This window comes from Podarcis bocagei (assembly GCF_964188305.1).
Source record: "Podarcis bocagei genome assembly, chromosome: 16".
NCBI lineage: Eukaryota > Metazoa > Chordata > Lepidosauria > Squamata > Lacertidae > Podarcis > Podarcis bocagei.
Genome location: NC_138142.1, coordinates 19,871,702 through 19,898,352, shown reverse-complemented (window position 1 = coordinate 19,898,352; position 26,651 = coordinate 19,871,702). Strand labels below are relative to the sequence as shown.

Genomic DNA, 26,651 nt, shown 5'->3' with positions numbered 1-26,651 from the left:
TATCCTTCACAAATTTGTCTAATCTTCTGTTAAAGCCAATCAACTTTGTTGTTCTTTACTGCCTCTTGTGGGTGGGAATGGATCCCACAGTAGTTGATTATCTGCTGGTAGATAGGAGAAGCTTTCTTCAGCCTCCCAGTACAGTACTTATTTGATGGGACGCTGAGACAAGGTCGTCTCCACAAGGCTGTCACATCTGGGTGGCCAAATGGATGTCATCAGCCTTGTCCCCACCCACTCGCCCCATCCTGATTTCAAGTCACACCAGGTCAGGGTGTCATCAGCTGTCCCAACCAATAAGGGAACGCGCTGATCTCTCGATGGCTCATTCTGAGACCACCCTGAGGACCACGATCTCCCCTTTCCCCTTAATCTGAACTGGAATGCATTTGGCAATGTAAATATTTGCTTTGAAAGGAGGGGAATGGAAGAGAAAGGAGGGCGGGTGTTTGTGCAGATCACAGGCATGAAGCGATGCAGCTGGCAAGATAGAAAAAGGAGGCAGTGAGAAATCTCTAGGCTTCTAGGGGTGGGGATTACTGGGGGGGGGCACTAAGAGGTAAGGGGTGACGGGGCGTAAATGACCATCAGACCGGTTTTTTAAACTGGTATCACTGGATCAAGTTCATCAATTAAACTAAATACAGTGGAACCTCGGTTTTCGAACGTAATCTGTTCCGGAAGTCCGTCTGACTTCCGAAACGTTCGAAAACTGAAAATCAAGGGGCTGTAGTCAAAATGAATGGTGAAAATGGAAAAACGCGCTGTGGAAGCCATTCGACTTCAAAGGTGCGTTTGAAAACGGAAGCATTCACTTTCAGGTTTTCAGCGTTCAGCTTCCGAAACGTTCGGCAGCTGAGACGTTCTAAAACCGAGGTTGTGCTGCAGTTTCAATTGGATTTGGGGGGAAATGTTAAACTAATTGTTACTGTTTTAAATTTGGGTCGTGCAAACTGCTATTTTGAATAATGCTTTTTGTAGGGTAAGGAGCACTGGGGATGAGTTTATGGGGGGAAGTTTAGGAGCCACTAGATGTTCCAATGGGGTTCCCCTAAGCACTACAGCCAGTTTCCCCACTTGTGATTTGCAGCAACTGGTATTCAGAAGCATTACTGCCTCTGAGCGAGAGGCAGAGTATAGCCATTGCATAGCCTTATCTTCCTCATAGCCTTATCTTCCACCATAAATTTGTCTAATCCTCTTTTAAAGCCTCCCAAGTTGGCGACCATCACTAGCCCTGGTGGGAGTGAGTTCTATCATCTTAATTATATGCTGCATGAAGAAATTCCTCCTTTTGTCTGTCTTCAATTTTCCAACATTCAGCTCCCTTGAATGCTGTTTTCCTAGTATTTTAAGTGGGGGGCTTTTTCTGTCTGCTTACTCCAAGCCATGCACTATTTAAAATATCACTATTTTGTTCCTCCCTTACTCTCTTTCCCCCCTAAACTGAAAAGGAAGTTTAGTTCCTGGATAGATAAGCTATGATTAACTGGAACACACAAAGGCACAGTAGCTCTCCCTTCTAATTATTTGTTTACACATTTGTTTGGTTGATAAATCTGCATCCTGTTTTTCTACTAGACTCCTCCAAGCAGCTCCCAAGCTAAATGCAAGGAATATACGAAAGGTCACCCTTTCCCTCTCACTATCAGCACTGTACTCATTTCACACTCAAGTTTCCAGACCTCATGATCACAGAGGCTAGCTGCCAAGGAATCAATGCAGGGACAAGATAACCAAGGAGAAGACTTGCCAGGACCAGGTAAGAGTTACATGTTGTGGCGTTAAAGCTGTTTGTTGGGAGTGTGGTGATTTCTAACCTGCTTTTGGCGAGGGGGTGCCAAATTGTAATAATAAGGAGTGGGGAGAAATGTGGCATGCTTTATTGCAGGGGAGTCCAAATGTGGTCCCCAAGTCTCTCGTTCAGGCCCTCAGGACCTTACCCATACCATCCCCCTCTGTTGTCACACTTTTCTCCCCAGACCACACCTCTCACTAGCACTGCCTCAGTGCTTTGGCCTAGCTGGAAAGTGTCCTTAAGCTCCAAAGTCTCTTGCTTGACTGGCAAGAAGGTAAAGAGGTGGAATAAGCCTCACATAAGCCAGTGTTTCCCAACCTTTTTTGGGCAAAGGCACACTTGTTTCATGAAAAAAATCTCGAGGCACACCACCATTACAGCCCCGTGACGTCAGCGCGCAGCGTCACGCCGGGAGGGACATGAATTGCTAGCAAATTACATAATCACTTCCTTGAGGGCTGGCTCATCTTCTCCGAAGGCAGAACCCCATTAATTAACAGCACAGACTCACACCATAGCCAAGACGAGGGGGGAAAACCTCAGTCATGCACAGTCATGCACATGTGGGGGCTAAATGAGGACGAAGACCGGGCAGAGAGCAGGGTTCAAATCACCCCACCTGGCCAGGACAATCCCTGGGTGCTCCCTTGGGCCACTCGCCTGACCCACCTCGCAGGGCTGTTGTTGCGAGGATAACACGGGGAGAACCACGCGCGCCCCCGGGAGCTCCTTGGAGGAGAAAGCGGGCGATGAATGCAATGCACGAAATCTATGAGAGGCGACCAGGTTTTGCAGGTGAGGGGCCCCCGCCAGCCTCCGCTTCCAACACCCGGCGCAACGACGCTGAAGTTTCCCCCCGGGCTCGGCTCGGGGAGCAGCGCTGCTCCCCCCCGGCTCCCCTTCGCCCTCCCGGCTCTCTCTGCCGCCCACTGGGGACCCCCCTCACCTGCCAAGTCCGGAGCGCCGGTGGAAGTTGCATGCATGCATGCAGGGCGCCGCGTTGCCATTGCATTGCACTGCACTGCACTCCATGCAACGCCTGCACGCATGCATTGCCTTGCACGCCCGCCAAGGGGTCTCCCCGCGGTCCGATGCGTCCCCTCCGGCGCGGATGCAGCATTGCAAAAATAAAAAAACCCCGACGCAGCCCTACGTGGGGGGCAGCCTCCGCCGCCGCCGCTCCGCCTCCGCGGGGATCCCCGGGCTCCATCCTGCCGCCCGATCTCCGCGGGGGCGCAGGCAGGCTGCGCGGGGTCTGCGCGGAAGAGCCCCTGCCCGCTCGGCTGCCGCCGCCGCGCTCATTCCATGGCCGGGAGAAGAGCGCTTCAAACAAAACGCCCGGCCCTCCAGGCCACGCTGGGAAACGTAGTTCGCGCACCCCGCGCGGGCGCGGAGCCCAAGGACGAGGGGACTACGGATCCCGGCAGCCCCCGCACCGGGGACGGAGGGGGAGAGGCCGGGTGCAGGGATGGAGGGACGGGTGGGCGAGCGAGTGAGTGAGTGGCAGCCACCAAGCCTTGGCCGAGAGCCAGGAAGGGCCTCCCCGGAGGAGGATGAGGAGGGAGGCGCAGAGCGGGAGGGAGGGAGGGAACCCCAGGGGTCATCTAGTGACGGCGCCCCAATCGAAAATTTGACTTAAAAAAAAAATCTTTCGAATTTTTTAATTTTTCCCGCGGCACACCAGGCAACATCTCGCGGCACACTAGTGTGCCGCGGAACAGTGGTTGGGAAACACTGACATAAGCAGCTCTGCTAACATTTGTCTCTGGCCCTACACACCACTGACATGTGGCCCTTGGGAGGTTGACAAAAAAGGAACACAGCCCCTCAGGCTGAAAGAGTTTCCACACTTGTACTTTATGGGAAATCCCTGAAATAACAGAATCAAAGAATTCAAGACTTGGAAGGTAACCCCAAGAGTCATCTGGCTTAGCCTATGCAATCACAGCTAAAGAAATCCCTGACAGATGGCCTTCTAGCCTCCATTTAGAAACCTCCAACAAAGGAGAGCCCATCAGCTTCCAAGGTTGTCCATCCCATCTCCTCAAAGTATTGCAAAAGAACAATGTCAATCAACATTTGATGATCATCTTCTACCGGTCCACAACAGAAAGTGTCCTTTCATACTGCATCATGGTGTGGTACGCTGGTTTGACATCAACTGATAGGAAGTGCCTACAGAGGGTGGTGAATACAGCACAATATATTATGGGCTGTCCTGTGAATCCGCTGGATTAAATAGCAGAAGAACGTTGCCTCAGGAGAGTGAGGAAAATTCTCAGGGATGATTCACACCTTGGCTGGCACTTTCTTGATCTCCTGCCCTCGGGCAGAAGATATAGAAGTATGATTAGTCGCACCAACAGGGTAAAGAACAGCTTCTGTCCGTGGGCTGTTAGGCTGCTGAATGAAAAGATAACAACAGGGCAACTGACTTTCAGGTTTGGTGGGTGTACGTCAGTAAACGAGGGGAATTAAGACTAAGAGAGCTGAGTGGGGGGTGCTTGTGTAATCTCACTGTATACAAGTTGTACAAGTGACAATAAAGTATTTCAATTTCCACTGTCAAACAGCTCTCACAATCAGAAAGTTCTTCCTAATGTTTAGCCAGGATCAACTTTCTTGTCATTTGAACCCATTGCTTCAGGCCCTAGCCTCCAGAGCAGCAGAAAAGAAGCTTGATCCATCTTCCATGTGACAGCCCTTCAGATATTTGAAGATGACCTCTCAGCGATATCCGCATCTGCCAGCTGTTACTTCCTGTGTAAGTTGAATTGAGCTGCCTCTTCCCTTCGTCCCCGGAATGCTTTATTAAAATGTGTGCGGCTTTCGCCATGAAATGGGCTGAGATGACCACAGCAAGCAAAGGAAATGAGGTGGGCCAACGGGATCTGGAGGAGGCCGGCCGTGCTGCTGACCCAGCAAGGGACACTCAACAAACAGGAAGGGCGAATGATTTCCCGTGGAGGCTGTCACCTTCGTAAGTCAGATGGTTCAGGAGATGAAAGGATGCCGTCACAGAAAGGCAAGCCCCACGCCTAGGAAAACAGATCGCTGATCAAGCAGGCAGGGCCTGTCGAAAGAGGAAGAGGAAGGGTCCCTGCGCCTCTTACCTAAAACGCTCTCAATTACCTCTGCCACTGGAGTACAGGAACAGAGTGCCTTATGCAGAGTCAGAATCAAGGGCCCATTTAGCTCAGTCTTGTTTACACCATACCCTCCAAGTGTCCCTATTTTCCAGGGGCAGTCCCGGAATTACAGAAGCCGCCCTGGTTTTGATCCCTCTTTTCTTTTTTCCCTCCGCGTCTCAGAGAACAATTAAAAGTTGCAACGGAGGCCAAAGATAGCCCGTCATCGCCAGCAGCCATTAATATCCTTTTCCTCCATGAATTTGTCTAATCTTAAAGGCATCCAGGTTGGTGGGCGTCACTGCCTCCTGTGGCGAAGAGTTCCAAAGTTTAATAATGTGCTGTGTGAATAAAAGCTTCCTTTTCTCTGTCCCGTTACAGAGTCTTCGACTCAGCCAGTTTGGCTCATCTGACTCGGCAACCCACCTCCAAACACGCATAAATACAAACAAGACAGCTCGGATAGCTTAGTCCAGGCATGCCTGAAGTCCGTTTCGGGGACCTAATCCGGCCTGCCGGTCAGTCTAATCTGGCCCCTGTGGCAGTTTATTTCCTGGGATAAAAAGCTCAACAACTCTGGAGTAAAATCATAACAAAAGCTCAACAACTTCAATCCTAAAAAAAAGGTCAGCAACTTTGGTTAGCCCTCACTCATGTTCACTTCACCTGGAAAAAGTGGCTTAGTCGGTAGAACCTGAGATTCTCGATCTAAGGGTCATGGATTCGAATTCCACATCGGGCAAAAGATTCCTGGTTTGCCAGGGGGTTGGACTAAGATGACACTCATGGTCCCTTCCAACACTACGATTCTATGAAACCACACTGCAACCAACCAGGCTCTGGACCCCCTAATCTCCCACAATGCCAATAAAAAGAAATACCGTATTTTTCGCTCTATAATACGCTCTTTTCCCCTCCTAAAAAGTATGGGGAAATGTGTGTGCGTCTTATGGAGCGAATGCAGGTGGGAGGCTCTGCTCAGCGCTCCCTTTAAAGAGCCGCACACACACTCTGCACGCTCTTTAAAGGGAGCACGGCTCTTGGGGGAGCCTTAGCCGCGTGCAGCCTCTCCCGGGCATTGGATGAAGGCTCCCCTTACCTGGGAGAGGCTGCGTGCGGCTATTCCATAAACGAGGACAGCCAGCGGGATCGCTGCGCAGCGATCCCGCTGGCTGTCCTGGCTTATGGGATTCAGATTTTTTTTCCTTGTTTTCCTCTTCCAAAAACTAGGTGCGTCTTATGGTCTGGTGCGTTTTATAGAGCGAAAAATAAAAATAAGGGACCTACTCACATGATGCTCACACAAAAAAACCCTGCACAAACACTATGCAATAGAACAAAAAATCATTATTCCCATTTCCCTCCCTCCATCCCTCTCTCTTTCCCATCTTCCCCCCCAACGCACAATGTCTGTGACAATAGTGTCTCATACAAAATGTAAACTGACCCTACGAATCAAAAACGGAGATGCTATATGTACTTTTCCTTGTTTATTTGTTTGTTTTTTAACACAAGAAAATCTTTAATAAGAGCTATTTTTAAAAATAAAATAAAAAACCCTCCCATCAGCCCCAGCCATCATAACCAATGGCCAAGGATGATGGCAACAGCTTGAGGGCACCAGGACCTGAAAGAGGGGTATTTATTTTTTATTTATTTCTATTTATTCAATTTCTACCAACCTTTACCCCGCAGATCTCAGACCTATTCGGTTGTTTCTGCACCTTCAACCATTGCCGAACAGAGTTCGGCCACACAGAAGTAGACCAAGGCTGCAGAAACTGAAATTAACTTGGCCACAAATAAACTACAGTACGCTGAATTTCCCTGGAAGGTCAGCTTTAAGAAGGGAAGATGATTTGCTCATAATAAATATTAAAATGACTAAAATAAAAGGGGATCCGAATAAAAAATATGTTGGAACCAGGAGCCAATTAAAAAAACAACATTATAGTCTTGAATCTCCCTGGCAAAACAGAGCATTCTCTCTTAAGGGTTTTCTTCTCTTGCCAATGTGCCTCTCTCCAAAGTTGGCTTATTTCTCTCCCTCTTCCCCCCTCTCCCCCCACCAGCCCCAGTCAGCCTCCCCTCCACCACAGACCTCTCTCATTTCCTACTATGCTCTGCCAAACTCAATACAGGGAGTATCCATCCACCGGGTAGGATTTCACAATAATGGGATTTCGCACCAGGTGTCCTTTTATTTTATGGATCACTTCTGACATCTTGGCTGCCTGCCACCTGTTATGATCTGAGCCTGCTGTTTGGAGTTACCGACACTGGTCCCCTTTTCCATGCGCAGTCAAGCATAGCTGGGTTTGGGGGGGGGCTACAAAACCCTTCACTAAGGCTCAGGAAGTGTGCAGAGTGGTTTAAGTGGAGCTTACCCTCCCAGCCGCAAACCACCCCTCCGTCTTGTCACCGCAATCAGTGGCATTCACAGGGCCGGCTCTACCATGGGGCAGAGAGAGGAAGCTGCCTCTGGCCATTTTGGCTTGGGAGAGGCAATGAAAGACAGAGAAGGTTGTCCTGTATGCCCAATGCAAGCCCCGCTGCCTCCAGGTGTGATGTCCTGCAGCCTGTTTTAAATAGAGCCACTGCCTCTTGTGGCAGAGAGTTCCACATTTTAACCATGCACTGTGTGGTGTGCTTCCTTTTTTAACTGTCCTGAATCTCCCAACATTCAACTTCATTTGATGTCCATGAGTTCAGGCATTATGACTGAGAAAGAAAAGCTTTTCTCTATCCACTTTCTCCATGCCGTGCATTATTTTGGACACCTCTACCTTGTTGTTGGGTGGCGCTGTGGGTTAAACCACAGAGCCTAGGACTTGCCAATCAGAAGGTCAGCGGTTCGAATCCCCGCGACGGGGTGAGTTCCCGTTGCTCAGTCCCTGCTCCTGCCAACCTAGCAGTTCAAAAACACGAAGTGCAAGTAGATAAATAGGTACCACTCTGGCGGGAAGGTAAACGGTGTTTCCGTGTGCTGCTCTGGTTCGCCAGAAATGGCTTTGTCATGCTGGCCACATGACCCGGAAGTTGTACGCCGACTCCCTCAGCCACTAAAGCGAGATGAGTGCCGCAACCCGAGTCGGCCACGACTGGACCTAGTGGCCAGGGGTCCCTTTACCTTTACCTATCTTGTTGTCTTATATATCCCATCTACATAGCTGGGGTAGCTCAGTTGGTAGAGCATGAGACAAGAGACAGGGCACACAAAGAGAAAGGGCTGGGCAGGGAAGAGGAGAAAAGCAAGCTCAACTCAACCAGTAGAGCATGAGACTCTCAAGTCTCAGCACTGTGGGTTCGAGTCCCACGTTGGGCAAAAGATTCTTGCATTGCAGGGGGTTGGACTAAATGACCCTTGTGGTCCCTTCCAACTCTACTATCTCCCTGTGTTTTTATAAATAGAGTACTAAAGTTTCACTCCTCAGCTTCCCCAGAAAACTCTCCCGGCTTTTCGCTTGGGGATTTTCCATTTCTTCTTTGCCCATGTGCAGCCCTCCAGAGCATGGGTAGGCAAACTAAGGCCCTGGGCCAGATACGGCCCAATCACCTTCTAAATCTGGCCATCAATGTGTTTTACAATGTGTTTCCTTTTATTTACAATTCATCTCTGGGTTATTTGTTGGTCCTGCCTGGTGTTTTTACATGAGTAGAATGTGTGCTTTTATTTAAAATCCATCTCTGGGTTATTTGTGGGGAATAGGAATTCGTTCATTTCTCCCCCCCCCCAAAAAAAAAGTCTGGCCCCCCACAAGGTCTGAGGGACAGTGGACCGGCCCCCTGCTGAAAAAGTTAGCTGACCCCTGCTCCAGAGCATCTCAGCATCTGGGAGTCTTGGGCCCTTGCTCACATCCTTCCTTGCTTCAAAGACAAGGGGAGGGAAAGAGACAGGATGAATCGGTCAGCTCCGTTCTGGGTCATCCTGAGTCATTGCTTCCTTCAACCCAAACCAAGCGGACATTGAACTTCCCCCTGCCATTTGGGATTTGGGTCCCAGACACAAGATCAACACGAGTCGTCAGCTAGGAACCACCTCAGGCAGAATCACCTCACCCAGCTCCTGTCCCATCACAGAAACATTAATTTAAAAATAATTAAGAGATTTATAAATGCCTTCGATAAGCAAACACTCTTAGAGAACTCTAAATCGTACTGCTCTGTGGTAAAAGGTAAAAGGTAAAGGACCCCTGTACGGTGAAGGCAACTATGGGGTTGTGGCACTCATCTCGCTTTCAGGCCGAGGGAGCTGGTGTTTGTCCGCAGACGGCTTTCTGGGTCATGTGGCCAGCAGGACTAAACAGCTTCTGGCGCAACGGAACACAGTGACGGAAGCCAGAGCGCACGGAAACGCCATTTCCCTTCCTGCTGCAGCAGTACCTATTTATCTACTTGCATTGGTCTGCTCTCGAGCTGCTAGGCTGCTAGGTGGGGATTTGAACCGCCAACCTTCTGATCAGCAAGCCCAAGAGGCTCAGTGGTTTAGCGCCACCTGTGTCTCACCTGCTCTGTGGTAGCAGCTCACGGCACCCTCAGCAAACCACAGTTCCCGGGACACTGCTACTCAGCCTTCTGGAAGATTTGCAAGTTGCTGCAGGAGGACCATGAACAACATCAGAGGAGGGGTGTCTGTCTCTAGAACCGAGGAGAACCCGACCAGCAACCTTGGTATTTTGTCTATTGCCAGGAAGTGTGACATTGTTAATGCAGTCTTACGATATTCATAGTATTGAAACATTGTGGGCTTCTGTGTATGTTGCCGTACAGCAAGGTCACATCTTATGCGCATTTAACTTGCACGCTTTCAAGGCTGAAAATGCGCAAGCTAAATCCAAGCAAGGCAGAGGGCAAGGGCGACCTCTCTCGCAAGCTCCTTGGGACGACTTTTTGCAAACCACTTTGAGGTTTCTTCCCTTTACATGGCGTATAAATTTTGCGAAATAAATAAGATAAATAAGTTACATCTCAGGGGGCAGCACCAGACAGCGGTGCATAGCTTTGCCCCACCCATCCTTCCCTTTCCCCTTCCCCACTGTTTCAGACCGTAAAACCCTTGGGGGACGTGTTTATTTGCTTACATACCTGCACAAAGCAGAAAGAATCACATAACGGTCATATCAATGCCAACAACCATAGCGGTGATTCTTGCATTGCAAGACGGTGGACTGGATGACCCCTTTCAGTGCTACAATTTTATGGTTCTATGAACCGAGCCTTATCTCTGCGCCCACCCCAGCCGGCTGCCTCGTACCTGCCTCGCAATTGGAACCCGTGTGTCCCGGACAGCATTTCCACTCCAAAGCCGTGACCGTCTTGTAGGCCTGCTTGTACGTTGGCCTGACGATCGTTCTATAGCTGAGGAGAGACAAAAAAACAAAATGGCTTCTTCAGGCAACAGGAGCTACAAGCGCAGAGAGCCTGGGGCTTCTGTGGGGGCCCAACTCCTAAAATAAAGTGTGGGGCTGTGGAGGGAAGAGCAGAGTGGGTGGTTGGAGGGCCAAGGGCCAAGGAGACCAGGGTTCAAATCCCCTCGCAGCCACGATACACTCAATTAGGTAAGCCTTGAGCCAGTCACTGTCCATCAGCCTAACCTAGCCGGCAGGGTTGCTATGAGGAGAAAATGCAGGGAGACAAGATTCTCTAGGCCATCTTGAGCCCCTTGGGGAGTAAGGAGGTATTCAGTTTGATTTATTCTTTTTGTAAACTGCTTAGAGGTTTGCTTTTACAATCAAGCTGTACAGTGGTACCTTGGTTCTCAAACGCCTTGGTCCTCAAACACCTTGGTTCCAAAACGCCAAAAACCCTGAAGTAAGTGTTCCGGTTTGCAAACATTTTTCAGAAGCCGAACGTCCGATGTGGCTGTCGGCTATTCTTTCTGGGGCTCCTGTACCAATCAGAAGCTGCGCCTTGGTTTTCAAGCATTTTGGAAGTCAAACAGACTTCCAGAACTGATTAAGTTTGGCGCTTTTGTTTTTGCTATTTATTTTGCACTTTTGTTTCTAAGGTTTTTTGGGTTAATTTGTTTTTGTGACTGTGTGGAACCCAGTTCAGCTACTGATTCTGACTGATTGTGTGACTGCAGAAATGGATAAAAGCCCCCCATCCAAACAATGACTGTCATCAGTGCAGGTAAGAAAAAAATGTTAATTTTAATTTTTATCATCTACAATACTGTCTTATTTATTTTATAGTACAGTAAATTGATTACTGCTTTCATATTATGGATCAATGGTCTCGTTAGATAGTAAAATTCATCTTAAATTGCTGTTGTTTTTAAAAGTCTGGAACGGATTAATCCGTTTTGCATTACTTCCTGTGGGAAAGCGTGCCTTGGTTTTGGAACGCTTTGGTTTTGGAACAGACTTCTGGAATGGATTAAGTTTGAGAACCAAGGTACCACTGTATGCACATTTTATGAAATAAAAAGAGTAAATGTAAGGATAAATAAATAAATGGCATTGGCAACAGAGGCCTTAAAGCAAGGAAACCACCAGCCAATGGGCCTCAACGGACCCACTGCACCTCGTAGTTTGACCTGTGGGGCCATTTTGGCCAAGCCCCACCCACCAGCTGTAGATATGACACTGGGTGACTGGCAGGTGTCAAGCCCCACCGACCCGTCAAACATGACCCACTCGTTTGGAAATGGAGGGAGGCAGAGCTCGGTTTCCATGTTTCAGGGTGCATGGGAAGGCAAACAGGCTGGAAAGGATGTGGGAGGCTGGTCCAATGCTTTCGGCTTCCTCACCTGCCCCCCGTGCAAGTCGTGGGCCACCAGCAGCTCTGGAACACTCTCTGGAGGTAGGTGCCATTCTGGATATGACAGGAAACCGTCCGGGTGACAGTGTAAGAACACCAATTCCTGAAAAGAGGCAAGAGACACAGGATGGATCACCAGTTGCCGAAGAACAGCAGCGGAGGCAGAATATGCCTTTGCCCTCGTGTTATGTGCCTGGTCTAGAAGCTTCTGGAAGCTCCAGCTGCAGCAGAATGTGGTGGCCAGACTGCTGGTGGGGGCATCTGAGTGACAACATGCCACACCACCATTAGAACCCACTTACAGCCAAGCCAGGTTCAAGGTCCTTTTATTAATTGACAAAGCCCTGAACAACATAGGTCCGAGGTACCCCAGGGATCTCTTTAGTCCTTCTATCCCAGCTCCATCGCCATCTATCATGGATGCCTTAGCTGAGATTCTTGTATTGCAGGGGGTTGGACTTGGGGGTACCTTGTAGCTTTACAATTCCCCCCCCCTCTCATATATATATATATATATATATATATATATATATATATATATATATATATATATTGATCTATCAATTGATCGATAGATAAATATATATATATATATGTTTTCCAATTTAAAGTACTCACTTTTATATCCTTAAGATATCAATGACTTCCCTTCTTCTCTTCCACAGTTCATTTTACATATCATAAATCCCTGCATATTTTACAGAAACTATACCATTCAGTATTCCATTATTGCATCCATCATAACTTATTTACACTGTTGAACTTATCTTAATGCTGCCAGCGTTTTCAGCTGTACACAGTTATTTCCCATATATTCAATGAACATTTTCCAATCTTCTCTAAACGTATGTTCTTCTTGTTCTCTTACTCTGTATGTTAAGTCTGCAAGCTGCGCATATTCTGTCAACTTAAGTTGCCAATCTTCTGTAGTTGGGACCTCGCTCGTTTTCCATTTGGGGGCTAACAAAACACAGGCTGCAGTAGTGGCATACATAAACAACCTTTTTTGAAACCTTGGAATTTCAGTCTGAATTATCCCCAACAGAAAGGACTCTGGTTTCTTTGGGACAACTCGATGATTCTATGAGATTATCTACAGTAGCATCATTGATCGTTCCTCACCATTACCATCCTTGCCTTCTGACGAGGATGCCATTGGGTGGAAGGTGCAAAACACTTGTGCGAACAAGCAGCGCTGTGTCTACCCCTGAGTCCAGGATGCCGGGCTACACGGGGGGTTGACCTGACCCAGCCACTAGGCCAGGGGTTGGCAACGTGCGGCCCATGGACTGGATCCAGTCCATGAAGACCATTTTACTGGCCCACGAGCCACCCCCAAACTGAGCCACCCGCTAAACAAGCACAGTGCGGCACAGGGACTCACCGAGCGGTGCCAGAACCACATCTATGCACGTGCAGATACCAGAAATCACTTCTGCGCATGCCCAGATGCCAAAAATTGCTTCTTTGCAGGAACTATTTTCGGCATCTGGGCATGCGCAGAAGCAATTTCTGGCACCGCGGACATGCGCAGATGCAATTTCTGGTATCGCGCTGCACTAGTCCGGCCCACGGATGATCTCCACGGGAGTGATCTGGCCCATGGCCAGTAAACCTTGCTGACCCCTGCACTAGGCTCTTATGTTTTTGGCTGTTCAGATGACCTCAAAGGTCCCTTACAAGTCAATCATTTCATCTTCCCCCTACTCTTTTGGTTCCCCCACCCTAACGAAAGAAAATTCAAGGCAAGAGCTAGAATCTCAATGAGGGGCAGGGGTGCCAACCTGAATAAAATATTGGGAAGGGGGCAGGTAAGTCCTGCCCTGTATAACGGATCACATGACGGGGGTGCACTCACACTATTTGAATGGCAATGCTGGGCCCCCTCAATTTGGGGGGGGCGGACGAAGGGAGCTCGTCCCCTAGGAGTTGGCACCTATGGTGAGGAGGCCAGCACCCTCCCACCAAGCCCCTAATGGCTACAACACCGAAGCAACAACATGCAGTTAAAACCAGTGTGCAAAGCCTTCATGACCCTAGGAATATTCCCAGCCCAGACTTTCCCTAGTTCGTGATTGACACCTTACTCGGTCCAAGAAACCAAAACACTGCGAGTTGCCAGATGAACACCCCGCTGGCACTGAACTGAACTGCCTCTCCATAGTCTGAGCAAGGAAGAGGGGTGTGTGTGTGTGTGTGTGTGTGTGTGTGTGTGTGTGTGTGTGCCCATAATATAGGGGAGGAGAGAGCGAGAACTTGAAAAGGCTGGAAAAGGGCCCTGGAGAGGCGATTAAGCATTCCAGAGAGCAAACAGGAAGGGGAATTCCCTCCAGCCCCAGAAACCTGGTGCCAAGTCTTGCTCTTGAGAGGTCTGTAATTTTCCGTGCCAGAGTCATAAATCCCTGACTGGCAGGATGGAGAAAGGAAATACTCACTCGCCTTGTGGGGGGTTCACAGGACCTAGCATTGCTACTCTCTCCATCCATCTGGCGCGCATATACGAGACACGTTAAGTCTCTGAATTCCAGGCAACTGCAAGCTTTTCCAGGAGAGCCAGCAAAAGGGTCAGGTAATGTGAGATCCCGAGGTTGCCAAAACACATGGAATCTGGAGGTCACCTTTCAAGCCCTGATCTAATCTAAATGGAGACCTTTCAGCAGGTCAAGAGCTGGGGGCGGCCGAGCAGGCTCAGAACAGCAAGGGCCTGATGTCAGCGATGTGTCGAGGCATCACTCCAAGGGGTTCCGATTTATGAAAGGCTTAAGAACACAAGAAGAGCCTGCCTGGATTAGGCCAATGGCCCGTCTAGTCCAGCATCCTGCTCTCACAGGGACCAACCAGATGCTCCAGCAGAGAACCTGTAACCAGGACCGGCACACAAGAGAATTGTGGTTTTCAGAAACATCACTGCCTCCAATTGTGCTGGCAGATCTTGGCTAGTAGCCTTCCCCTCCCTAAGCTGCCCCAGTTTGGTGGTACATGTCCCAGCAAATCCCAGTTTGCCCTTCCAGGGGGAGGGGATGCCTTTTTAAAAATCTCACAAGTGTGAGCTGATAGACCTGCTGCATTCTTCGGGATTCAGCACCACCACCGTGGTTTCTGGAAAATAAGGGTGCCATTCTGTTTTAGTAAAGATAAAGGGACCCCTGACCACTAGGTCCAGTCATGGCTGACTATGGGGTTGCGGTGCTCATCTCGCTTTATTGGCCGAGGGAGTCGGTGTACAGCTTCCGGGTCATGTGGCCAGCATGACTAAGCCGCTTCTAGCGAACCAGAGCAGTGCACGGAAACGCTGTTTACCTTCCCGCCGGAGCGGTACCTATTTATCTACTTGCACTTTGACATGCTTTCGAACTGCTAGGTTGGCAGGAGCTGGGACTGAGCAACGGGAGCTCACCCCGTCGCGGGGATTCGAACCCCCGACCTTCTGATAGGCAAGTCCTAGGCTCTGTGGTTTAACCCACAGCACCACTCACGTCCTGCCATTCTATTTTAAGCACGTCCAATTGATGCATGAAGGCAGATCAGAAGCGGAACGGGGCAGGGACACTTAGATGCTCTCCGCCAACACACTCGAGAGCCGGGAACAGAACCCTCACGCAAAATGGTTGCTGCCCGCATAGAGACACTTACCTGGGAATAAGCCACACGGTGATAAAGTGCAATTTGCACGCGAGTAAGTTTGCAAGGATTGCACTGCCATGTCTCTGATGGAGGCAACAGACACCTCAGGCCTGTGGGGCAAGTGTGTAAATAAGGCACGGGGACCCTGTGGCATGCTCAACTGATGTTATTGGACTCCAACTCTCATCATCCCAGGATGTTGGACTGGAGGGTGTTGGGAGTCTAACAATATATGGAGGACCACAGATTTTGCCATTGCTTGTGGGCTAGAGACCTGCTTCCTTATCATTAGAGAACTGGGCCAAAACAAACAAGATGAACTTTATCAGGGAGAAATGTAAAGTATTGCACTTGGGCAAAAAAAATGAGAGGCACAAATACAAGATGGGTGACACCTGGCTTGAGAGCAGTACATGTGAAAAGGATCTAGGAGTCTTGGTTGACCACAAACTTGACATGAGCCAACAGTGTGACGCGGCAGCTATAAAAGCCAATGCAATTCTGGGCTGCATCAATAGGAGTATAGCATCTAGATCAAGGGAAGTAATAGTGCCACTGTATTCTGCTCTGGTCAGACCTCACCTGGAGTACTGTGTCCAGTTCTGGGCACCACAGTTCAAGAAGGACACTGACAAACTGGAACGTGTCCAGAGGAGGGCAACCAAAATGGTCAAAGGCCTGGAAACGATGCCTTATGAGGAACGGCTAAGGGAGCTGGGCATGTTTAGCCTGGAGAAGAGGAGGTTAAGGGGTGATATGATAGCCATGTTCAAATATATAAAAGGATGTCATATAGAGGAGGGAGAAAGGTTGTTTTCTGCTGCTCCAGAGAAGCGGACACGGAGCAATGGATCCAAACTACAAGAAAGAAGATTCCACCTAAACATTAGGAAGAACTTCCTGACAGTAAGAGCTGTTCGACAGTGGAATTTGCTGCCAAGGAGTGGCCTTCTTTGGAGGTCTTTAAGCAGAGGCTTGACAACCATATGTCAGGAGTGCTCTGGTGGTGTTTCCTGCTTGGCAGGGGGTTGGACTCGATGGCCCTTGTGGTCTATTCCAACTCTATGATTCTATGATTACTGTAGCAGCAAATTCACAACTGCAGGGTCCCTTCGTGGGAGACACAGTCACTCCCCCTTCTTTGATTATACAGTGGTACCCCGGGTTACAGATGCTTCAGGTTACAGACTCAGGTTACAGACCCAGAAATAGTACCTCGGGTTAAGAACTTTGCTTTAGGATGAGAACAGAAATCGTGCAGCAGCGGCGCAGCGGCAGCAGGAGGCCCCATTAGCTAAAGTGCTGCTTCAGGTTAAGAACAGTTTCAGGTTAAGAACGGACCTCCAGAACAAATTAAGTTCTTAACCCGAGGTACCACTGTACAACTATTTTACAATTATTTGATAATAACAACAACATTGCAACAGTCAATGCAGATCTCGATGCGTTGCCTTTCAGCTAGATCGACTATTCCCTGCGCACGCAGATGGGCAAATGATTTGGAGCGCTCCAATGTCATCTTTAAGAGTGACCCAGGCGGTGCTTTCTGCAAAGTTCCATTGTACGCAGCAGAATTCACATGCCATTCTCTTGAGACAGAAGCCCCTGGTTTGTTTTTCAGGGTTCCTAAATACCTCCTTGGTGTTCTTCCCAGGCCTCTCCTCCAGAAGGACCATAGGAGCCCACCCTCATTGGCTGGCTCACCTCCTTTCGCTCTGATTGGTTCCCATCAGCACAAAGGAGGAGGAGACGGCTTCTTAGTGGCTAGAAAACTCCCCTTTTGTGCTGATTGGGTGGTTCTAAGATGCTGGAGGCAAGATCTCTGCTGGGATGCTGCAGCTGCAGAAATAGTAAGGGGTCTTTGACTCCCCCCCTCCATAAGCCTGGACCACTTCACCAGTGTTCCTCTTGCAGTAAATCGGTGGGAGCTGGCAGAAGGCAGTTTCACACGGGAGCACACTACCCAAAAGGGGCTGAGGGTCAAATGGCAAATCACATCAAATGCATCATCTGTATGGTTCTTAAAGGGATTGTAAAATAGAAACACTACTGACAAAATTAGGACTTTGGAGCCCAGTTAATATTTGCTTCCCACACCACAGCCTTGAGAAAAATTGCCCCTCCTGGGACCAATAGCAGCTGGGGGGAAGATTTTTGGTGAGAACACAGTGGGTGGAAAGAGTTAACGCCCCCTCTGTGCCCCATTCCTGAACTTGAACTTTTTAGGCTTATAGAAAAGGCAAGAAGGAGGTGACACGATAGAAATGTATAAAATTACGGAGAAAGTGGATTAAGAAAAAAAAATCCTCTTTGCATAAAATTAGAATTTGTGAAAGTCCAACAAGGCTGAATGTTGGGAAAGACAAGACAGATAAAAGAAAGGACTTATTCAACCAGTGCATTGTTAATCTGTGGAACTCTCTCCCACAGGAGGTAGTGACTGCCACCAACTTGAACGGCTTCAAAAAGTGGGTTAGACAAATTCCCGGAATATAAGGTATTTTGTTTCCCTCTGACCTTTCCCTAGTCAATGTAGTCAACGGTGATGATGAAGTTGTAGCCCGATGCCATAGCAGTAGCCATATACTGCCATTTCAGTGGGTCTACCCGGAGTAGGGCTAACATTGGACGCAGCAACCCTCTATTGCTTTCGCTGCAATCCCTCTTGAAAAGCTTTCCCGCAGAGTTGTTGAGCTTCCTGAAATTCACCACTTAAAACAACAACAACCCACAGGTTTGTTGCAAATGTTGGCTTGACACTTTGCTGACTCACCATAAGCCAAATTTATAAGGGCTGGGGTCTGTCTCTTCCCCTACACACCAGTTCAGCCCCAAATCATGCATTCCTCCACCTTTTACATAACCCCAGAGGCTCAAGCCAGCATCCCAGCAGAAGCTTCATTGTGTTGCAGCCTCAGGGATGGAGCAAGATCAAAGGAACCTCAAGCAACGTCTGTCATTCCACACAGCATGAGAGGCAAGGATTCGGCTGCCCAGCAACCACTGCCCCGCACAGTCCTTCAACCAGAAAAGACCACCTACAGACAGGGCTCCATTCATTCCCAAAAGGAAATGGCCTGCCTACATCACTGAAATGCATGCATATAGGGAAAGCATGGCAAAAGACAGGTCCCTTCCAACTCTAGGATTCTATGACAGCTGAAAGGAGAGGAGACCTTCATGATCAAGGTGTCTCCCTTGCCACGTAAGTAAGGAATAACCTTATGAAGTGAAATGATAAGAAAGAGGGATTTATATCTGGATGCTAGGATAGATATAAGGAAAGAAGACACAATGAGAGGTAAGGGAGGCACTGTGGGATTGGTGGAAGTCAATGTTTGTTTTTCTGTGTTTATATTATTAACTTGTAAGATATGGATTTTTGTTTGTTTGTTTTTTGAATGTCGGTTTTTGTATTTTGTGTATTGTTATTTTTCGATATTTTTCATGTAGCAAAGCTACAGGCAACCAGGAAGAGGGCCTTCTCGGTAGTGGCGCCCGCCCTGTGGAACGCCCTCCCATCAGATGTCAAAATGATAAACAACTACCTGACATTCAGAAGACATCTTAAGGCTTCAGGGAAGTTTTTAATGTGTGACATCTTAGTGTATTTTTGATCTTTGTGGAAGCCGCCCAGAGCGGCTGGGGAAACCCAGCCAGATGGGCGGGGTACAAATAATAAATTGTTATTATTATTATTATTTTATTATTATGTCGTTGTGTGGAAAATACTAATAAAATTTATATTTAAAAAAAAAAGAAAGGAGAGGAGAGGAGACCTGATGGAGCAGGCCTGCCACAGCAGAACGAATGGAGTGAGGTCGCCAGACTCTGACCCCTGTGTGCCTTCTCAGTCTGCTGTCCAAGGGCTCAATGAGAACGGGAAACTTACTAAGTCGCTCTGATACTTTTTTTGGAGGGTGGAGTAGAGTCTCACAGGGGTCAAGGTGCTTACTGTTAAAGGCCGACACAGCCCCATCTCTTGAGCACACACTTGCCCAGGGACTGGTTCCAGTCTAGGGTTGATGAAGGGGGACGGACGACGACAACTCCCCTACTTCTGACATTCCTGTCACATTCCTCCTCAGCATCACGCCAGCCCCACGGCCACCACCTACCTCCTGGAGCGAGGCCATGCGACACCCTCACCACTGCCCCCCCCAGCCCATCACAAAAGCCTCTTTATGCCTTGCCTTCCTCCTGTCAATCAGGCCTGTTTTGGTCCTGATGCTGCAGGCTTGTGGGTGAGTGGGTGGCTGGCCAACAACCGCTCAGCCCAGAGCAGCTGGAAGGGGTTGTCCCTCGCGCTCGTGGAATGTGAACACTCAGCATCAGGGCCGCCCCTGTGGCCAAGATCCCAGCCCGCCAAGAGGGACGGGCGCCAGTGGCCAAGTGGAGTTAATGAGTAGGTCTCCCTGATCTTCTGTTCCCTCCCTCCCCCCCCCAAAAAAACCCCTGGGCCCACCGCAAGAAGCGCTCTGAGGCTGTCTCGATTCCGCTCTCCAGCTGCAAGACCTCCCTAGACACGGTTCCCATGACGCCTGGGAGGCAGGCTGCCTGGTCTGGGGAGGAACGTCATCTGGCCAGCATTGCCGCTGGCTGAAAGGGATGCTCTCCCTTAAGGCAGGGCTGCCCCTCCCCAAGAAAGGACGTAAGAACCCTGCTGGATCAGGCCAATGGCCCATCTAGTCCAGCATCCTGGACTCACAGTGGCCAAACAGACACCTGTGGGAAACCTGCAAGCAGGATTCAAACACAAGAGTCCTCTCCCCCCCCCCTCCTGCGGTTTCCAGCAACTGGTACTCAGAAGCACTGCTGCCTCTGACTGTGGAGGCAGAGGACAGCCATTGTGGCTGGCAGGAGTGCTAGAAACTCAGATATGTAAGCTAGGCACCAAATGGCTCCTTAAGCCAGGATTGCAGTCGCCATAACAGAATGCCTAGTTGCCATTTTTGGCCCAGACGGATACAAGTCATATTTTTCAACAACAACAACAATTTTATTATTTATACCCCGCCCATCTGGCTGGGTTTCCCCAGCCGCTCTGGGTGGCTTACAAAATATATAAACCATAATAAAGCATTAAACATTAAAGACTTCCCAATACAGGGCTGCCTTCAGATAACGTATAAAAGTTGTATACAGTCATACCTCGGGTTACAGCCACTTCAGGTTGCATTTTTTCGGGCTATGGAACGCCGAAACCCAGAAGTACCGGAATGGGTTACTTCTGGGTTTCGGCGGTCACGCATGCGCAGAAGTGCTAAATCATGTTTGGGCATGCGCAGAAGCACCAAACCGCAAACCGTGCATGCACAGACACGGGTTGCGAACGCTGCAGGTTGCGAACGTGAACCAGAGCATCCACTGTAGTTGTTTATCTCCTTGACATCTGAAGGGTGTTCCACAGGGCGGGTGCCACTACCGAGAAGGCCCTCTGCCTGGTTCTCTGTAACTTTGCTTCTTGCGGTGAGGGAACCGCCAAAAGGCCCTTGGAGCTGGACCTCGGTATCCGGGCTGAATGATGGGGGTAGAGACACTCGTTTAGGTATACTGGACTGCGGCCATTTAGGACTTTAAAAGTCAGCACCAGCACTTTGAATTGTGCTCGGAAACGTACTGAGAGCCAATGAATATCCTTTAGGATCAGGGTTACAAGGTCCCGGCAGCCACTGCCGGTCACCAGTCTAGCTGCCGCATTCTGGATTAGTTGCAGTTTCTGGGTCACCTTCAAAGGTAGCCCCACGTAGAGCGCACTGCAGTAGTTCAAGTGGCAGATAACCAGAGCATGCATCACTCTGGCAAGACAGTATGCGGGCAGGTTGGGTATCAGCGAGTGAACCAGGCGGAGCTGGTAGACGGCTGCCCTGGACACAAAACTGACCTGCGACTCCATGGACAGCTGTGAGTCCAAAACAGGACTTTTTGGCTCCTGAAATCCATTCTGATTGTGCAGATAAAATATCATGGGTAGAATTCTACAAGATGTGTTGCTAGTAGAGTCATACCTCGGGTTACAGCTGCTTCAGGTTGCGTTTTTTTTTTGGGGGGGGGTGCGGACCGCCGAAACCTGGAAGTATCGGAACAGGTTACTTCTGGGTTTCGGTGGCTGAGCATGCGCAGAAGCGTTAAATTGTGCTTCGCACATGCGCAGAAGCACCATATCGCAAACCGCACGTGCACAGACACACAGACGCGGGTTGCGAATGCTGCGGGTTGCGAACGTGCATCCTGCACGGATCACATTCGCAACCCGAGCATCCTCTGTATGTGGAAACAGTCAAGATCCAAGGATTCCCTGGCATGCACCTGCAGATGGTGGAGGCGTCAGGTGCCATCCTGGAGCCCAGGCATCTTCACTTGGTCGCAAGTGGCCGGTAGCCAAGTGCACAATGTGCCTGGCACCTGGCTAATTTCAAACACTGGCTAGTAGCCACCAGAGCAGACAACTTTTGTTCCTAGGATTCAAGGCAGGGGGGAGAGGTGACTATTAAAGTGCCTTAAATGTATAGCATGGATATGACCCAAAACTACATGTTTGATGCAGCCTGTGCCATTTTATTTAATTGAAATATTCCTGTGTCACCATTCATTAACAGAGGAAAAAAATGCCACCAAAGAAAGTCACACCGTACAAAAACGTAATGCTCAGTAAAAAATCTATCTCATCAGGAAAACAACCAAGGCATTCAGGGGAATGGCTGTAGCTCAGTGGCAGAGGATTTGCTTTGCAGAAGGTCCCAGGTTTAATCCCCAGCATCTCCACATAACGCTATGAGAGAATCCTCTCTGAAATCTAGCCAGTGTTGACAATACTAGACAGCTAGACAGACCAATGGTCTGACTCAAATCATGTCAAGAGTGTAACTTAGCAAGGATACACACAACCCATTTACAGTGGTACCTCGGGTTAAGTACTTAATTCGTTCCGGAGGTCCGTTCTTAACCTGAAACTGTTCTTAACCTGAAGCACCACTTTAGCTAATGGGACCTCCTGCTGCCGCCGCGCCGCTGCTGCACGATTTCTGTTCTCATCCTGAAGCAAAGTTCTTAACCTGAAGCAATATTTCTGGGTTAGCGGAGTCTGTAACCTGAAGCATATGTAACCCGAGGTACCACTGTATCTGCCCCTGTCAAAGGCGACTATGGGGTGCGGCACTCATCTCGCTTTCAGGCCGAGGGAGCCGGCGTTTGTCCATAGACAACTTTCTGGGTCATGTGGCTACCATGACTAAACCGCTTCTGGCGCAAAGGGACACCGTGATGGAAACCAGAGCGCACGGAAACACCGTTTACCTTCCCGCCACAGCGGTACCTATTTATCTACTTGCACTGGCGTGCTTTCGAACTGCTAGGTTGGCAGGAGCTGGGACAGAGCAATGGGAGCTCACCCCGTCACGGGGATTTGAACCGTCAACCTTCTGATTGGCAAGCCCAAGAGGCTCAGTGGTTGAGATCACAGGGTCCTTTACCTTTACCTAGTAGAGTTTCACTCTCCCCCTCCATTTGACTGCAGTGTTTACGGAAGGCCAGAGCAGAACCCCCTTGAAACGCAGCAAGCAGAAATCAGCATATATGGCTGCAATCAGCTTGGCGGTTCAGAAAATCCCATAGCCCCAACGCTCTTGATGCTACCCGACTCCTGCATTGCCATCACAGGCAAGTGATGGCCCAGAGTGAGCCAGGATGCTCCACCCCCAACATTATCAGGGCAATGCCTATAATTAGCTGTGGTCATTCAAAGTGTAGGAAATACTTCCTTTCCTGCCTCCGCATTCTTTCCCCCCTCTCAACCTGGTGCAGCAGACTTTGTAGCAGGAGCCCAGAGCCTTTTTCAGCCTGGGGGCTGCATGCTGGGAATTGAGAGTGGGCAGAGCAACAGGTATAAATGTCTCCCTTTGTACACCAGGCTGGTTTCTTGTGCTACAGACTCTCTGTCCTCCATCCATCCAAGCAAGCAAGCAAGCAAGAATCACCATCAGGCTTCAGGGACACAGCCCAGCCAGGCAAAAACACTGGAGGAAGGTGAAAGGCAAGGCTAGGGAGATTCCCAGGGGCCAGGTAAAGGGGAACAGAGGGCCACATTTGGTCCCTGGGCCTGAGGTCCCCAATTTCAGTGTTAGAGGCTGCCCAGGCTAGGAACACCAGTGTAGTATAGTGGCTAGAGTGTTGGACTAAGACCCGAGAGACCAGGGTTCAATCCCCCGCTCAGCCACAGAAATTCACTGAGTGAGCTAGGCCCAGTCACTGTCTCTCAGCCTAATCTACCTCACAGGGTTGTCGTGGGGAATAAACGAGGAGGGGGAGAGCCATGTATGCTGCCTCAAGCTCCTTGGTGGGATATAAATGTGACAGATAAATAAACAAAGAGCAAATGACACCTGAATTTGGACACTGGCCACCCTTCCTTAACTCACCTTGTTGTTCTCTGTCCATTGATAAAGGTGTCCTTTGCTTTATTTATTGCTAGCCAATGTTGCTAGCAAAACCTTTGGAAGGGCCCTTTCACCAAGGCTTGCTACCCCAAAATACATGTCACAAATAAGGATGGCAGATACCGTATTTTTCGCTCTATAACACGCACCCGACCATAACACGCACGTAGTTTTTAGAGGAGGAAAATCCGTAGGCATGCCACCCGTAGGCATTCCCTCCATAACATGCACAGACATTTCCCCTTACTTTCTAGGAGGAAAAAAGTGAGTGTTATGGTGCAAAAAATACGGTAAATTTGATCCGGTTCGCGCTTTGATGCAAGTCTACATAGCTTGTACTTCCCAAGCCAATGTGGGAACCAAAACTACAGCTACCCTTTGCTATTTATACCTAAATTCAGTAGCTAGATTAGTCATTACCCTGCAAGACCTGCAATATAGATTAGGAGCGCTCTAAAACTATATTCAAAATGGGGGTGGGGAGGTCCTATCATTTCACCATTCCTTAATTTCCTTCACTGCAAGTATAAAAGTTATGATAACTTTTGATATGGTTATTAAAACATGCCTTCAGAACTAGCCCTAACTTCAGAGCTGACAAAGCACAATTAGCTTATGGAATTCACTGCCACCAGACCCATTCATGGCCAGCAGCCCAGGTGGTTTTCGAAATGTTGGTGCAAATTCACATAGTGTGAACACATCCATTACTCTCTCCATCCCGGCTGGTTGGTATATCACAGAATCATAGAATTGCAGAGTTGGAAGGGGCTACAAGGGTCATTTAGTCCAACCCCATTGCAATGCAGGGATCCTTTGTGCAACGTGCGGCTTGAACCCACAACCCGAAGATTAAGATTCTCCTACTCTGCTGATGGAGTTGAGCTTGCTTTTCTCCTCCTCCCTGCCCAGCCTTTTCTCTGAGTGTGCCCTGTTCTTTCTCATTCCATTTTTATTTCTTATGCTCTTTGTTTCCTCTATTCACTGCCCTTCATCCATCAGGGTGGCAACAACAGCTAAGACAATAAATATCAGTGAGGGAGGGTTGCAGTTCAATGGCAAAGCAGCCGCTTTGCATGCAGGTCCCACATTCATTCGCCAGCTCCGTCTGCAGATGTGGCAAGGAAAATATTCCCTGCCTGAAACCCTGGAGAGCTGCTGCCTGTCAGTGTGACCATCACTGATCTACAAGGGCCAATGACCCGCCTCGGTATTGAGGCAGCTTCTTGTATGTTTTGTTCATTAGCCACTATGGAAACCTTTCTGACGAAATAACATGACTGTGTGGCACAATGGGTAGAGCATCAGACGAGGACCTGGCAGAGACCAGTGTTCCAATACCCACTTGGACAGGAAGCTCACTAGGTCTTCTTGGGCCAGTCACTGCCTCTCAGCCTAACCAATCTCACAGGGCTGTTGTGGAGGGTTACATAAAGCTGCAAAGGGGTATGCATACCACCATAGGTGCCAACTCCTTGGGACCCTGAGCACCCACAAAATTCCCCACGAAAGGGCCATGCACCCACAAATTTTGGTGCCAGGGCCATGCACATTGCATGACGCCCACAGCCCCAGGCACCCACAGTCACAGGGCCAAGCCGGCACTCCTGTACACCATTTTGAGCTCCTTGGAGGAAAAGTTGAACCTATGAATGCCATAAATAAAATGGAGCTCCCCTGTGTAGGAGCAGTCTATGTGCAAAGAGATAAAGCAACAGGGCTTGCGAGCTTCCCAGAGGCATCTGTCTTGCTGGGAAAGAAGGATGAATTAGATGGGCCTAGCCCAAGGAGCTCTGGGCATTAAAAAGCACAATCCGCATTAAACCCCCCCGGAGTAACCACACGCCCACCTTACCTCCGATTGGCGTACTGGAGCCCCGCGCGGTTCCAGGTGCAGCTGACCGGCGCCGGGAGCAAGCAGCAAAGCCACAGCGCAGCTCGGAGGCAGCCCGGCCAGCGCCGCCGCCTTCTCCCGGCCGTCTCCATAAGGAGCCGCGGGGCAGCTGGAGAGCCGGCCAGTCCCCCTCCAGGCAACCGTGTTTCTGGTGGCGGAGAGAAGGGTTGGAAAACCTCCCCAGCGAGCCGTGCGTCCTCCCCGACGCGCAAAAGGCTCCCTGGCTTAAGGAGCCCTCATTGAGACGCCCAGCCAAGGCAACCGCGGGAGAGGAAAAGTCCTCCGCTTGGCAAAGGAGAGAGAGAGAGAGAGAGAGAGAGAGAGAGAGAGAGTATGGGTGGCTCCGTGCCAAGCACAGCCGGAATAAATCCAGGGGTTTCAGCCAAAACAGAGCGAGGAGGGGAAAGAGCTCAGCTGCGCGCTGCTGCTGCTTACAAGCTGCAAACCCCAAATAAATAGAAGAAGAAATGAGATCTGTCTTTTAAAAAAGAGAAAAGAAAAGCACGGGAGGAGAAAATGGCATTCAACTCCTTTCTCTCCACATCCAGCTCGGCTGCAGGAGGCGCTGATCAGCTGCTGCGCGCGCGTGCAAAAGCGTGCAGGCTGCGCCGGATAGATCAAAAGAGCGCAAAAGTAAAAAAAAAAAGGGCCTCCTCTTTCCTCCTCCCCCACATGCCGGAGGGCCCCGGCCGTGGGGAAGGGTAGCCTTCCAGGGGCTGGATTTCCAGCAGAGGGGTGGGGGAGAACTTTGTCTAGCCTGAAACTCTTAACCCTTCCTACTTTTGGTTCAAGGTGCCTCTGTCTTATTTGCAAAATATCTTATTTGCAAAATATGTTGCATATCCAATGCAACATATATCTATATATTTCACCTGCAGATCCCTCCCCTTTTCTCACGCCCCCCCCCGACTAGATTAAGGAAACCAGAGAGAGAGAGGCCGAGGCTCTTGCAAAGGGTCCCCTCCCTCCTCATTTGCCCCCTCCCCCTGCTCAGTCTTTCATGTTCAAAC

General features: G+C 49.5%; 1 protein-coding gene across 5 annotated transcripts in view; it reads right to left on the bottom strand.

Moving 5' to 3' along the window:
- Window positions 1-26,445, bottom strand: part of EMID1 (EMI domain containing 1) — a 71,740-nt gene extending 45,295 nt beyond the window's left edge. The window contains exons 1-3 of one of the 5 annotated variants that reach the window (XR_014002957.1): window positions 25,603-26,445; window positions 11,678-11,791; window positions 10,181-10,284 (exon numbers count right to left, since the gene is read on the bottom strand). Coding sequence is in view for 4 of the 5 variants with exons in the window: in XM_081174983.1 (XP_081031109.1) it covers window positions 10,181-10,284; window positions 11,678-11,791; window positions 25,603-25,733 (349 nt within the window). In the remaining variant the exon portion in view is untranslated. The remainder of the gene's footprint in view (window positions 1-10,180; window positions 10,285-11,677; window positions 11,792-25,602) is intronic. The other 4 variants (XM_081174983.1, XM_081174985.1, XM_081174982.1 and 1 more) reach the window with 4 other exon arrangements.
- Window positions 26,446-26,651: the final 206 nt, after the last annotated feature.